The sequence below is a fragment of the Gymnodraco acuticeps genome, unplaced genomic scaffold (assembly GCF_902827175.1).
Source record: "Gymnodraco acuticeps unplaced genomic scaffold, fGymAcu1.1, whole genome shotgun sequence".
In the NCBI taxonomy this organism is placed as follows: domain Eukaryota; kingdom Metazoa; phylum Chordata; class Actinopteri; order Perciformes; family Bathydraconidae; genus Gymnodraco; species Gymnodraco acuticeps.
In genome coordinates this window covers 1,131,227-1,146,871 of record NW_022990501.1, presented here as the reverse complement: position 1 = coordinate 1,146,871, position 15,645 = coordinate 1,131,227, and the positions used below count along the sequence as shown (strand labels likewise).

At 41.2% G+C, this 15,645-nt stretch overlaps 2 protein-coding genes across 3 annotated transcripts in view; one reads left to right on the top strand and one right to left on the bottom strand.

Annotated features, from left to right (window-relative positions):
* nlgn2b (neuroligin 2b) overlaps positions 1-10,412 on the top strand; it is a 97,373-nt gene extending 86,961 nt beyond the window's left edge. Inside the window, exons 6-9 of one of the 2 annotated variants that reach the window (XM_034226661.1) lie at positions 1,230-1,495; positions 2,381-2,534; positions 2,827-3,187; positions 5,825-10,412. In XM_034226661.1, coding sequence (XP_034082552.1) covers positions 1,230-1,495; positions 2,381-2,534; positions 2,827-3,187; positions 5,825-6,767 — 1,724 coding nt within the window. In that variant the 3' untranslated portion in view covers positions 6,768-10,412. Of the gene's footprint in view, positions 1-1,229; positions 1,496-2,380; positions 2,535-2,820; positions 3,188-5,824 lie in introns of both variants that reach the window. The other variant, XM_034226660.1, reaches the window with a different exon arrangement.
* Positions 10,413-12,637: 2,225 nt separating this feature from the next.
* On the bottom strand, positions 12,638-14,988 carry LOC117552943 (endonuclease domain-containing 1 protein). Its single transcript, XM_034226659.1, has 2 exons — positions 14,680-14,988; positions 12,638-13,723 (listed from the first exon to the last, which is right to left on the bottom strand). Exons 1-2 carry the CDS (start codon positions 14,974-14,976, stop codon positions 13,115-13,117), a joined length of 906 nt encoding a protein of 301 aa, XP_034082550.1. The 5' UTR covers positions 14,977-14,988; the 3' UTR covers positions 12,638-13,114.
* Between the last annotated feature and the right edge of the window lie 657 nt (positions 14,989-15,645).

Here is a 15,645-nt window from a genome sequence, read left to right as displayed (position 1 = left end):
TGAACTGCTCACCTTCCATCTGAGAAACTGACCTTAAACAGATACAAGAAAAAACCATTTTTAATTGGATTCTCAACGTGTGCATGGTAAGTGTGTGCACGTGAATGCAAATATTTCCGTCTATCTGAAGTTTGAAAACATTAAGGAGGAAATAATCACTTTAAAATGCCTATATCTTGTTTTAATACTAAATATGTATTTATGTATTTAATATGCATAAGAATTTGCTAGGTTTTGCTTCTTTTGTTTATCATGGAAAATGTGTTTTGCTCATGTGAGCTTGGAATGGGGAATTGCCTTTTGTCTTTGTTTGTTAAGGTAATTAGTTATTATATAACTAGTTATAGTTAACTTTATATTCTTAAACACACTTTATTCTGGTTTCATTTCATAATTCATAACACACAACCTTCAGTAGCACAGAGAAAGTGAAAACAGCACGTCTGTGTACTGAAACAAGAATCTGTTTTTAATCTAATCACGGGAACCCTCCAGATTTACAGTCCTAATGTGAAAACTTCGTGTCATATCGAAATGTGAAGCTTGTATATCCTCGTTATCATCATGGGTTGTTATGCATAGATATGTCTTCCACTCCATTTTGAAGAACGATTGTGACGATTTTTTAAAGACGCTGTGTTTGTGTGTGTGCAGAGGAGAGATGAGATGAGGGGTAGAACTGGAGCTGCAGCTGAGAGGCTTCTTAATTGATTTCACAGGGAGAGGAGCGGGGGTGGGGCACATGCGGAATATGGGGGGGCTTAATTATTAATGACAGAATCTGCAGATAAAACAGAGAGACAGAAAGCCACTTTACATAACAGTGCAGCGGTGCAACAGTGCGAGCAGTTTTCTTTCTCTCACTGTCTCTCTTTTGCGCTTTATGCAACACGCGGCCATCAAACCGCTGCTGTGTTCCGAGCGGCCTCCATCTTTCCTCCCGCTGTCTCTCGCTGTCTCTCGCTGTATGTAATGGAAGCGCTCCGTTGTCCTAATGCTCGCAAAGATTTTCCATGGCTATAAAAAGCAACCAAACATCTTCTTCATCTTGCCTCCTATATAATACTCTACAAATGCTCCTCCTTCCACATATGCATTATTAAAATCACTCACACTGGAAGGCCTTAAAGGCCCCATCAGCTGCTAGCAGAAGTATGTCAGAGGGGAAAACTTAACCGAGAGAGGGGAAGTGATTGTATGTTTGCTATTGAGGCTATTTGTGTGTGTAGGCCTGTTCCAGAGGGCCATCGCTCAGAGTGGCTCGGCCATCTCCAGCTGGGCGGTCAACTACCGACCCATGATGTACACCAAGATCCTGGCCAAGAAGGTGGGCTGCACCCTGGGGGACATGGCTGAGCTGGTGGACTGCCTTAGGAAGAAGAGTTTCCGGGAGCTGGTGGACCAAGACATCCAGCCGGCCCGCTACCACATCGCCTTCGGACCCGTGGTGGACGGGGACGTGGTGCCCGATGACCCTGAGATCCTCATGCAGCAGGTCAGGGGTCATTGCACTGTCCGTCGGGATAACTACAATAAACAATATTAATGTCATTTTAAGACCAATGTATGCCACTGATACAAGTATAATATATTCATAATGCAGGTACCGGTACACCCTTTTTAAAGAGCAATGTACTTCTGATTCTTGAAATGTTCAGACATTGGAATTGGAAAACGAAAATAAGATATATTCAAATAATTGTAATATATAAAGAACCATGCAACCAAAACAATAAATGAAATGGAATTTTGGGCTCTGTGCAAAGTCCAAGTATTATCAAGTAAGGGAACACCCAGCAGTTTATTTTAGTATCATATTTGCAAAATGTTGTTAATCGTTAATTAATTATTTGTTTGGTCTAAAAATGAAAAATATCCGTCCCAGTTTGTTAACGTCCTAAGGAGACGTCTTTAAATGGCTTGTTTTGTCAGTCCAAACTCCAAAAATATAAAGTTGAATTTTATATAAAAAGCTGAAAAAATGCATATTTGTTCATGTAAAAGTGACATGGAGTGAATAATCGATAATTCAAATAGTTGGAATAGTTTTTTGCTAAACAAACATGCATGGAAACACAACAGGCAATCTCAAGGTCACCAAAATGGATTGAGATCAAGAACATATATTGAACAAAGCGATCAGGTTCATGTCAATGAATATGTATTTATATTGCACAATAAGTCAATGACATACAAATGATTAAGCATATCGTACAAGAGGCTAAACATTTCCATTTATCTTACGGTAAGACAACAATGCAAAAATGATCGAGGTCTTGTCCACATATCTGTCCACAGATCACAGATACGGTGACTCAATGACATAGTTATCGTGTTGTTGTCCTAGCAGTCCTTTGTTTTGTTTTTGTTGTGACACCAGGGCGAGTTCCTTAATTACGACATATTGCTGGGTGTCAACCAAGGAGAGGGACTGAAATTCGTGGACGACAGTGAAGGAGAAGACGGAATATCATCAGCTACGTTTGACTACACCATCTCCAACTTTGTGGACAATCTGTATGGATTCCCTGACGGTCAGAGAGCCTTCGCTGCTATTTTACCTTAAACATGTTATTACTTTAATATTCAAATCTTGCACATGTTGTTAGCCTCTAGCAAGGAGAAGTACTTCAAACTACAATGAAAAAGACAGAGCTACATTTATTTTCCTGCTCTATGACAGGAAGTTGAAGGCACCACCGTGGAGATGACATAGATTTACAATAAAATTACTTATATTAAGTTATATTTAACCCTTTAATCCTGTCACCTAATGTTGCACTGCGTACATACTCACGTACCATTTTCATTTTTTCCAAGGTAAAGACATCCTCAGGGAAACCATAAAGTTCATGTACACAGACTGGGCTGACCGGGACAACACTGACATGCGCAGGAAGACCCTCCTGGCTCTGTTCACAGACCACCAGTGGGTGGCCCCGGCCGTCGCCACTGCCAAGCTGCACGCCGAGTTCCAGTCGCCCGTCTATTTCTACACCTTCCACCACCACTGTCAGACGGAGGCCCGGCCGGAGTGGGCCGACGCTGCTCACGGAGATGAGATCCCCTATGTGTTTGGGATCCCCATGGTGGGAGCCACTGACCTGTTCCCCTGCAACTTCTCCAAGAACGATGTCATGCTCAGTGCTGTAGTCATGACCTACTGGACCAACTTCGCCAAGACAGGGTTAGTATGGTGCCAAACTAAAAAAATACTTTCTGATATTAAGTGCATTTAGTACTGCACAGTGTGTACTGTACTAACAAGCTCACATGCTTCAGGATACTCAAGTCTAATGTCTCCTTAGCCAAGTTCCCAACTGTGGGCACATGTTTAGGCTGCTAAAGGGGAATATCAAGTTGGTGTTGGGTTTTGATTTGGAGATATTCTCAATGATGTGATTATCTGTTGAGCTTTTGAAAATATTGCAGTTTAAAACATTTGGGTTGGGAGTGATATGACATGCAACACCTGTATGGAGCTCATTTCCTTCCTAATTTAAAGGGGCCCTGTTTTGCTTTTAGGGGTTTTCCCTTTCCTGTAGTGTGATATAGAGATTTTGTGAATGGTCTACAAAGGCTCAAGTTTCTCTCCCACACTCTCCCCCCCCCTCCCCGCCAGAAACACCTCCATTAGACTCCCTAGTTTACTTCCGTAACATAATGACATAACTATGTAACACTCACTCTTCTATTGGCAAGTGCTCCAACACATTGTTTGTAATAGGCTAAGGGGCGGGACATCTTTAGGCGGCTGACCAATAACAACATAGCCGGCCAGATAACCAATCAGAGCAGACTGGGCTCTAGTTTCAGACAGAGGGTGAAAATAGGTGCTGCAGCACAGGCAGTATGAGAAAAATAAAGCATGTAACAATGTCACAGTTGGGGCACAAAATACAAATATGAACCTGATAATTTCCATAATATGTCCTATTTAACAAATAAACATGATGCAGTAGAACTGTGTTGGGTATTTGTTTGATATGTCGTTTTTTTATTTGGTAATGGACTTTTGTATTGGCAAACCACACTAGGTTTGTTAGTGAAAATTAGGCCATACATTGAAGTTTTGGCAGCATTAGCTCCATACAACTGCTGTTTCTTTCTGCCAAATTCCAAGGGTGGTGCTCTGATAGCACATAATCTCTTGGTTTCAGTCTATTCTGTTGCTGAATTAGCAACAGGTGTAAAAATAAATGGCCGGCTTTTCATGCCTAAACTGTTGAACGAAGACTTGTTTTTTTGTTACATTCATATACATTTGATCTTGATAGTTTTTTACATTGCAGTAATGCAAGTTCCCTTTTATCGCTACATGAGATCCCTACGCTCTGAGGTCATCATCTATTGGCGCGTTTCCACTGCAGCGGGTAGCCCCGTTTAAGCGTCCTTAACCGTCCTCAAGCGGCCAGGCCGGTTTTTGGTGGCGTTTCCATATAGCCTATACCGGCTAGCGGGTACTTTTCCCCTCTTTTTCCGGCCTCATAAAATCGTGGTTCTATCAGACCAGGGCCAGGGCTGAACTAGTGACGTCAACACTCTCGATTGCTGATTGGTCAGAGAGAATCGTCACAAGATTGCGCACGAGTTCATCCCTAGCGTCGCATATATATCTAGAAGCAAGCTTGCAGCATTTTTTTACACAGCATTTTGTAAACGGAGGAGCTACAAAAATGGCTACTTCTAAGAAAAGCACACCGTGGTCGACCGAGGAGGTGACGACGTTCCTACATCTCATTGGGGATGATCAAATCCAGTGGGAGCTCGACGGAACAACTCGAAATGTGAACAAAAACAAAGCCGATCGCCCCGCCTACACTGCGTTGCTACCCCAGGTCCTAAACTGTAATGGAAATGCGCCACGGCCTGGGCCGGCCAGCGAGGCAGTCCGAGGCCAGAGCGAGGACGCTTAGGGACGCTTAAACGGGGCTACCCCGCTGCAGTGGAAACGCGCCATATGTGAGCTGCCTGCATCTCCCTATAGGCCTACTTGCAATTTAAATTACGTACACAGGCTCTCTTTTCCAATCATAGGCCTATATAAGTATACTTATGTAGACACTAGGGATGACTTGATTTGGTGTATGATATTTGCCTTTTGGATTGCCTTTGACCTACAGAGACCTGCAATCGATCAGAAAATAAGACCCCATTGGCAAATGGCAGTGGCCGATGTTTATCTGTTGTGAAACATCACTCTTGCACCGGGTAAAGCTTGTTTCAGTTAGTTCGCTTTTACTCAGTTAGTTTCCAGCTGCAGAATCTTAGAAGAAGCTACTGACTGGACCCGACTGACACAGAAGTGCTAAAGGCGCTGGCGTGTTTCAGACAAGCGGTTTGTTTACAAATACAACCCCACTCGGATATTGAACAAATAATCACCTCCCTCCTAGATGCAGTGCTTATTCACAGACAAACTGAAACCAACAATGTACATTTTATTACTACTTGACAAGTTTACTGTTAATGTCTCTCCTGCTCTGCTCTGAGGGCGCCACATCCACCTCTCTTTTTATTTACCACACACTTGCCAAGCACAGAGCTGTTCTCCAAAGGCGCTTTGCTAGTCTTACATGAGGATAGCCAGGACTTCCTGTAATTGGCCGGAAAGTACAAACCATCCAAAAGATGGAACCATGGTTACTCTTTTTGTTTGACTATGGTCCTGGGAGGTTTTACACCTGTAGTTTTGGTTTGGATCAAGGCGAAAGGGCTGAAAGCCCGGACCAAGTGAGGTAGGCGAGGTAGTGTGAAAAAAGTCCTAGTGAGGATGAATTCTTAGCATAAGAACTATTTTGATTCTGCTATTTCTTTCCTCCAGGGATCCCAACCTACCAGTTCCTCAGGACACCACGTTCATCCACACCAAGCCCAACCGCTTCGAAGAAGTCATCTGGACCAAGTTCAGCTCCAAAGACAAGCAGTACTTACATATCGGACTGAAGCCTCGCGTCAGAGACAACTACCGGGCCAACAAGGTGGCCTTCTGGCTGGAGCTGGTGCCCCATCTGCACAGCCTCCACAAGGAGGTCATCGGCCCCATCACAACCCGCCTGCCGCCCGGAGGCAACAAAGGCTGGAAGGGCCCCAAAAGCCCCGGTACCGGCACCAAGCACCCCTCAACCGGCATCTCCACCTACCCGCCCGACCCTGAGCCCGACGGCTCGGAGAGACCCCGCTTCTCCCCCTTCCCTGACGAGACGAGGGACTACTCCACGGAGCTGAGCGTGACGGTGGCTGTGGGCGCCTCGCTCCTCTTCCTCAACGTGCTGGCCTTCGCCGCGCTCTACTACAAACGGGATAAGCGCCACGAACTCATGCAGAGACGCCACCGCCGACTGTCCCCGCAGCGCGTCACCACCATGGGCATGGGCATGGGCGTCGGCATGGGAGTGGTCGGGGCCCCACCGCACAACGACCTGGCGCTGAGTCAGGAGGAGGAGCTGATGTCGCTGCAGATGAAGCAGCAGAGGGTGGAGCTGGAGCACGGCACGCCCCTCCCGTCCCGCGGCATCCACGGCGACCTGGAACCCCTGCGGCCCCCCGTGTGCCCCCCCGACTACACGCTGGCCCTGCGGCGGGCCCCGGAGGACGTGCCACTGATGACAGCCAACACCCTCACCATGATCCCCAGCACCATCAGCAGCATGCAGCCCCTCCACCCCTTCAACACTTACCCCCCTGTGCCGGCCCCCTCCACCACACCCGTCCCCAGCCACAGCAACAATGCCCTGCCACACCAACACTCCACCACCCGTGTATAGGACCAGGCACAACCTCTGCTACCCCACTCTGGGCGTACAGAGAAACACCACACAAACTGCTCCATACAATCTCCACCCTCACCATTCTCCTTGTCTTTGTCTTTTCTCATTAAGCCCTCAAATAAAGCTGCAGTTTGTAAGATTTTAGGCAGCGAAATACCTCTAAAATGTTATCATAAATCAAAGGTGGGGGGTTGATGAAACACACTCCTCTGCCAGACGCCTGTCATCGTAGGTACACACTGCTTCCTCGTGTTGAAGCTCCTTCAGTATCTCGTGCTTAGGTGAGCCACAGCTTTAAGCTCTCCTTCTCTCTAAGAGGTATTGAGCTCGTGAATCAGACATCTTACGTGTAGCTCTGTTGTTTTTTGCGCATGTGTTGTTGTGTCAGTGCAAAACTATGTTTGACATAGAACGCTCACTTCCGTTCATTTAGCGAAAAGATAATACAGTAGCATGCAGCAGCGAGCGAGGCAGCATATGCCCAACAAGCTGTCTGTCATAAAGCGGTGATTTCTTGAAACTTACAAATTGCAGCTTTAAAGGCCCAATCTGGAAGTGGAATTTGGCACCCTGTGTTGAGCACTATGTCCCAACAGCTGTCTCTTTGTTCTGATTTTGGAGACTTTTGTTAAAATTGTATTTGCCGCGCTGGGAGTAAAAGGATGAACTCTTTGACATTTTAAGCATGAGTTTTCCCTTGATTTCTAAACTTCTGTTATCAAATGTATCTACCTGTTTTCAGTTAGAATGCGGCCGTATTGCCGTCAGAAATATTGTTTTATTTTGATAATCTGTATACTCTCAAATGCTGCTTTCAGAACATTTCCAGATTGGGGCTTCAACTGTTGGGCGGTACAGGAAATAACTGAATCACACTCAGTCTGTGGGACGCAACCTGGAATCCAGGCTGCCCATTAGAACTCGCTGCATCTCCGCCACACAGGCTCTAATCATGTCCATTACTTTATTTGTTTCTCTCTCATTATCTCTCTGTCTGTATCTCCATCTCAGCCCATTAAACCACTTCTCTGTTTTCCGCTGGCTCAAACTCTTCCTCTCTCTGCATCTGCCCTCGTAGCTCTTTTTATTAATCCATCCACATAATCCATTTCCACGTCCACTTCTCTCCTCGTTCCTCGCAATCACTTCTAGACTCTGTTTTCCTTTTGGAGTCTTTTATACAAAAACACAAATGTAAATGATGTATTATTAATAAATTGTAAGGATATGAATGAAAAAAAAAGATATTCTGATATCTCGTTTTTACCAGCATTCTTGGTGCCAAGTACTGTGATAAAGTTCCTCTTTCACTGGCGTCCAGTGGAGCGCCTGGAGAGGTCCATCCTGACTGTATCTTACAAAAGGAATTACCATCATAAAAAGTGCCAACCCCTTCATGTTTCTGTTTGATCCACACACTTTTTTTATTATTATTATTATTACACTCAATGTTGCACTGTGGCTGGTCCCTTCTTCTTTAAAGGGAAATCAGATTCAATATATCCTTGTTTGAAAAAAAAAAGTATATAAAGTTTTATTAGCTACTTTGCTGTCTGGGATATTTGCATGATGTTTTTTCTTTTCTAAGGAGTGTGGACAGAGATATTTGTTTTCCATTTGAATGATTTGCCTTGTTTTTCATTGAGTTTTTTATTTTCTTTTAATCATTTACATTTTCTATTTTAATATCAGCTGCACTTTGTGGTACTTCTAAAGGGTATTAAAGTATTAAGAGATGAATATTGTGTAAAACTATGATTATATGATATGATTATAACAGATAGTAAATATGTCCTCTTTATTTTGTTCATGTCCTGACACTGAGACTGTGCTGCAAAACTACCAGAAAGACTCTTCTCCCTCTCTTGCTCTGTTTCTCTGTATCTTTTGCAACTGTCAACTTCGCAGTCACTGTCTCTCAATCTCACCTGAAGATAGCACTTTTTAAGTTACAAAAGAAAAAAAAACTCCGTTACATGAATAGTCTAAATAAGGTTTTTGTCTATGACTGACATTAACCGAATTCTTCAAAGACTGCCTGACAGTTATCTTTTCGTCTTTTGTTGTTTCATGATTCTCCCTTCTGTGGGGTGGGAGATATATTTATGACGGTCCAAAGGTGAGAAAGCCTTGTACGCGCGTTTCACATATTTTCGCACAACGAGAGACAGGTCGCACTCTGGACAATTCTGAGGGGAAAAAATCCCAGTGACATTAGGACAACACTGGACAAATGCCGGCAGTGATCAATGATATCATCTGTCGATGCACTGAGGATGTGTTCTAAAAAAACCTGATTTAAATCTTTATTGACAGACATTACTCATACACCATATATCACGAAAGCAAGGCGAGCGGGATGAATTCCCGCCCGCTCCTTGTTCTGTATCCGGTCTGCTCAGGTCAACAACACTCTGGAGCCAGACTGCCATCCCTCACACTGGACTGGAGCGAGCTGCGAGGACAAAAAGAACAAAAACCAACACATGAAACAAAACTGTACATTTTTTAAGTGTAAGAGAACAAACTGGAATTTGTAAATATTATGTTTGTCGTTTGGTTTGAGTGATTGGCCGGATCTTTTCTTTGTGACAACAGGTGCAAGTTTAGGTGACATGATTTTAGCACTCATGCGTATGTTTGATTCTCCTTTCTTTCCTAGATCTCAATGGCAAATTCCAATAGTTTGTGGGCACAGGAATCTGTTAACATATGTTAATAATGAAAAAAATAAATCACAGCATGGTTGAGGACAACAAATACTCAAAAAAAGGAATGCTTACAGCTCAGGTTAGCCTAGATTTTGTGGTGATACAAATGCTCTTACTGGATAATATGCCTGTCTAAAGCATATCACACACATGGCACTATCCCATCAATCATTGAGGCAGCGTTTGAGTCCTTTCATTGGTTGAAAAGCCAAAGAACAGCTGCAGGGAATCGACACAAGACGGAGACATTGGGATGTTTTGAGGAATGAAACATGAAAATGGGCGCACGTTTTCATGTGTGCTCAAAACAAACTACACATCGAGAATTTTACTTGTGATGCTGTTGGATTTAATTGTTAATGTCTCACATTGTCTTGAGCATTGTCATAATTGGGAGGTTTTGGAATCCTTTGTACTCTTTTGGTCTTATTTCTGACTCTAATCATGGTGGTTGTTTTTGCTACCTTTTGCAAGTTTCTCTGCACATTCTGTTTATGGGATTATTGAACCTTTTTGATGTTAGTCCAAAAGCAGCGTTATAAAAACAACATTTCCTTTTCTAAACAAGCGTTTGGACAGCCAACAGATGACGGAAGCACACTCATCAAGTTTACATGTTTACACTACAGTTTTGATGTTGGCTTAAGGTAAGGAAAAAATATATATATATTTAAAAAAAAACATTTCAAGGATCCAAATATCTTCTTATTACATTTATTGCTGAAATGGTAAAGTGAAGGCTTGCACCTGTTTGTCTGTTTCATTTAGTCCAATTCAGTAAACTGCTTGAGCTCAAGATACTGTGAGAGAGCATAATGACCAGAAGGAGTTGAAAGAATTAAAGTTAATATTTCTATTTCAAATAGAGGCTATTACACACTGTATGTTGTGTATCTGAACTGGAAAACATTAAAAGACATTCTTAAACAAATGCTTTCAACCGTTTGTGTCACAATGTGAGCGATGCAAAAATGAAAACTGCATTTTAAAGCCATGTCGGTGGAAGTACCCCACTATACTGTTGCGCTTTTTGTTGGTTGGTTGGATGGATGGTTGGTTGGTTCGTTCGTTCATTGGTTGGTTGGATGGATGGGTAGTTGGGTGATTGGTCGTGGGTGATTGGTCGGTGGGTGGTTGCTCACATTACTTTATTCAATAAGACTTCAAACTAGCAATTGAGGACACAAATGTATTAAGGAAAATGTTTACTGAGGTAATAAACCAAGTGAGAAGTGGGGTCCTCTTTTCATAAACTTCTATACAATGGTTATTCATTTGACTACCAGTGGAGTTGCAAATGCACTTTTGTCTTGGTTATAACAATTGAAGTAATCCCCCTATAATATATATTTTTTTATGTGAAATCAATTTGTCAATGTGAGAAATGTCAGATTATAAGAATGTCTATAGTATAATGTTATTACGTAATACGTTTGTATGTTGTGAACATATATTGTTATAACATGAAAAACATTTAGTTACTGCTTTTCTTGTTATAATATAATACTAATCTGTGTTTCTTTTTCTAGTGTGGCAGGATTGATGTTGGTTCTTATTGTTTTAAGAGAGAAGATGGCCGCCTAGACGGAGAGAAAGAGGAACCATGGTGTTTGATTGATGTGGGTAAGATTTTAAATCGTCATAAACTGTTTATTTTTTCAGTTTGAAATGTTTTTGCTTACAGCTGGCATTCTAATGTATCCTCAAAATGTCCACAATCCCGTAATTCCATTGTACATAACCAAATATACGGAGTTCTGACTCTCATTCTGTGAGGTTTTAAAGTTATCCAGAGATTTGAATTCCAAAGCTAAAACTAACAGCACCAGTTTTATGAAGGGAACTGACCTCTGGTATGTATTTATTCAGCTTGTGTACACAATAAATCAATATTATGGCAACATACAGGAACTGACTGATGCACTGGGGCTTTTGGATGAAGCATCTGTGCTATTGCATGGATTTCCATTCGTTTAAGCCCCGATGTGGAAACAATTAAAACTTTTTTTGGCCACAGATACATTTAGTTCTGTGTTATTGCTGGTGAAAAAGCTCCACATTGCTCTTTTTACCTCTCAAATGTCACTCTCGTCAGTTGATATTTTCTTCCCAAATGAAGTATTCAGCATTATAATTATCACAGGTAGGCAACAGATAATTACCTTGGAAAAACAATAAAGATAGATCCCTTTAATAAGCAAGGTGGTGCAAGTTGTTTTTAATTAATCTAGAAGAATTCATTACAGAAGAGAACAAATGAAATATGTCCTTAGACCAGTTAATAATGCAACTTTCTGCAGTTTTTAATTGTTTTTCATATCTTATTCATTTATTTTGGTTTAAAGTATCTGCCCTGAAATATTGCTGTAATAACAAACAAGTTATTAAACTTTGCACTGTCTAATAACTCTTATGGTTGACATGCACTCTATCTATCAGCATTATTTGTGTTATAACAGCAGAATCATCATATACAGATTGCACAATCGTTTAGATGACTGATAGTATTTCTCTTTTGCGCTCAACCTGATTACCTTTACAGACAATAATACTCAGCTGGTTTTTCTGGGAGAAGTGATATCAGGAAATTATTTTTTCTTTGTCACTAGATGGCAGTGAAGGCCATAATATGTAAGAAAGGTCTGCTGCATCAGAAAATGACTGCTTCCGACTGAAAAAAAAACAGAAAGCATCTTCCTCTTTAGAATTTCAAAAATAAATGTAATTTTCAGCATCACATAAAACCATATACCTCAAACCAAAAATAAGAAAAGTCTCCATGACATAATATTCACAGAGGTTATCTTTGACCAATTTAATGTTTTAATATATTATCCTCACTCTTTTGTTTCTAAAAATAGCATTAAGGTGGTACATTTTTAACGGTTCCTAAATCCTGTTGGTTTTCTAAAACTTCAGTAACCCTGCAACAAGTTATACAACTGACCATGGAATATTTTATATGATATTCAAAATACTTTTACAAGTAGATCAACTCAATGACTAAACGCACTAAAACCCATCAGATAGCCATAGAGGTCCAATCCAATTTTCATAACTGACTAAACATTCAAACTCACATATGATGATAAGGAGCTTTTTCTAAGCTTACCACTGACATTTGACAAGAATGAAAAGCAATGACACAATCACAAATCGCGTGAATGAACTATACTTTATTAAAGGAGACAATTTGAATAGCTTTCCACACATTTTATTCCCTCTCCCAACAAAGCAGCTCTCCTGTAACATGCGTTGCTTTATCATTTGTTGGTCAAATAACAGATGATGAAAGGAAACAGTTATTCAAAAACGTTTTTCCCCAAAAGAATAACTAAGCTGCAAGAGGAATTTTGAATTAACTTTACTGTGAATTATGACAATTTTCTGCACACTGAAAAAACTGAAATGTTGACTTTATTCAAATTAATTATGTCAACAGATTTCACATAACTGTATTAGGTTAGTTGAAAGCAATAATATTAAGTTGAATCTATTTAGTATTAAAACTTAATATTATTGCTTTCAACTAACCTAAAACATTTATTTGAAATGTGTTGACGCACTACATTTAATTAAAGTCAGAGTTTGTGTTTTTTCTGTGTAATTGATCCAACCCAACCCATAGAGCTTTTAAATAGTGTGTTGCAGGTACAGAGGGAGGGGTGAAGGGGAGATGCAGTTGTCATAGAAGATCTGGAGGTTCTGGTCAACATCCAAATTACTTTTCAGGAAGTTCTCAAGTTCCATGAGCGGCATCTCGTGGACGCTGTTTCCGTCTTTGACATTCTTGGCCAGGACCCCGTAGGTGGGGAAGCGAATGCGGACATCACTCGGGGAGTTGCGGTCGTAGTCTGGGCAGCAGTAGGCGGACCACACATCTTCAGGGATGGCCACCCGGTCCTGGTTGTTCCTGCGGATCATGTTGCCCCTGGTGGTCACTCCGGTCACGATGTAGGCCACGCCGCGGCAGAAGTTGTTGAGGCGAAGTCTGATCCGCTCCTCGTACTGGCGCCATGGCCCGATGTTGAACTCTCGGATCTGCGGGACCACGTTGGTCAGAGTGTAGGTGGCGGCCCGGTCGTGTGGCGTGGACTGGTGCTGGTCCGGGTTCAGGTGACCCCTCTCGTACAGGACCACGTCAGAGTAGTCGTCCAGGACGGCCTGGCTGTCCTCGAACTTCATGTGCAGGTAGCCGGTGGGGAAGGGCTGCATGTTTCCATTCCCGTCAGTTTCTGCCAGCTGTGGAGACACACATGCTGGGAATGAGAGCCTACACTTAAATAGAACAAGTTAATTCCACTTCACATTTTTATGTTGGAACAACTTTACAAAATGAAGTAAATACAAAAACAGTTTAGATCAACTTAACCCGTTCTGAACAACTTGTGAGAGCCTTGTTTTGCACAAAATGTCTAACTTTAGGCCCTTTTCTTGCTGTAGAGGAAGACTATAAAGGTTTCTACTATGGCCGACAGGTGATTTTACGTAAACCTGGACTGATAACGATATTAAATTGTATGAGGAAATGATCTTAGATTTTTAAAAGTCAGATCAACTTAACACATTTTACAGTGTGCAAATCCATTATTGTTTATTCCCAATGAAAGCTTCACTTCAGTCAAAATAGTAAAACCAGAGTATAGAAATACATTTGTTACCATTCAAAATCCTTTTTTTTTGTAAAAAAAACAAATACAAAGGTATTAGCATTAAAATATACTTGAAGTAACAAGTCTACTTAGTTTGCACAACAGCCCATTTCAGAATAGTATTTATAATTTTATTGACTTACAATTATTGATGAAATAATTTGTTTGTCACTTTAATGTAGCAGCTGGTAAAGGATCATTCATACCGCAGGGTCGCTTGGATCAATATAGGATATATTATTTGTTGATTATATTGTGCATGCCTACAATTAAACTGAATCCAATTCATAATATTTTAAGAATTAAGTTGCAACTATAGGTCATCAACACTCACTTGACAAATATCATTTGTACTACTATATTAAAACCAACACTTGTAATTATAACTACGTTAATTTTCATAATATTCCACATTTTTCTTGAAAGTACATCTTTATTCTTGTAGTAGTAAACATAATTCTCATATTATCACAACTGATTTGTCTTTCTTTACTATGCCTGCACTTTGACTAAACTTAAACTATTACTCAAAGACAAGTCTCCCACCTGTGGCTCAAACATCCATGGGTAGTCCACGCGCCTGTCTCCCTCTGTTTTCTTGAACGTATAAGCTGAGTAAACGGGAATCCTCTTCTGGGGGTCGTACAGGGTCACATAGCGAGGTCTGTCGGAGTAACGTTGGCAGATCCTCTTCAGGTTGTTGTCGGTGAAGCCCCTCGGTGGGGTCCCCATGTACAGGGAATCCTTACATCTCTCAATGTGATTAAAATCTAGAACAACTGTTGCAGAAAGTAGAGGCAAAAAACAGCCTAGCAAAAATAGAATTGTCATGGTCAAAAACATCTCCTCAGTCAGTCCGGCTGGCAAGCAATGACAGAAAGGGTTTGCAGTTACCATTATTACAGTCCAGATATGCAAAGTAGAGTGTGACAAAAGAAAGGTCTCCTTTCATTTGTGGGCGTGGATGGGCTCTATCACACCATTCCAAAGAAGTTTGTTCCTATGACTATTTTTCTAAAGTGTATGTTCTTTAAGGATGTATTTCTCTTTTTGAAGTAAAGCTACTGTAACAAACCTACTGATGTTTATTTGACAAGTTTGACTGTGAGTTCTTAATGACGTTATGGTTTGCTCTTTGGGATAGAAGCTATTATATTTGATCAATGGTGCAATCCATGGTGAAGGCGACAAAATACAGGATTATCAACTACTTGCGGTCACATATTTACAATGTCAGTATTTCACAAATTCACCTTAGTGCCTCGAGAAATTAAAAACAAACATAGCTATTCTGAACAACTTGTGAAGGCCTTGTTTCACGTGTGGTCCGCTTACTGCTGCCCAAAATGTATATATTTTGGCCCTTTTATTTTTGATGTAGAGGACTATAGGGGTTTCCATTACAGAATATATAAGTATGTGAGTGTATTAGTCTTAGTCAGTTTAAACTGATGTTGAAAAATGGTTGAAAAAGAGACAATCAAGTTGTCATCAAGGTCTGAATATGTTGGG

Bases quoted from the DNA above. Each gene is read 5' to 3' on its own strand.
- LOC117552943 (XM_034226659.1), bottom strand. From the start codon at position 14,976: ATGTTTTTGACCATGACAATTCTATTTTTGCTAGGCTGTTTTTTGCCT. The intron at 13,724-14,679 runs GTGGGAGACTTG...GTGTCTCCACAG, and splicing joins CATGGATGTTTGAGCCACAG to CTGGCAGAAACTGACGGGAA.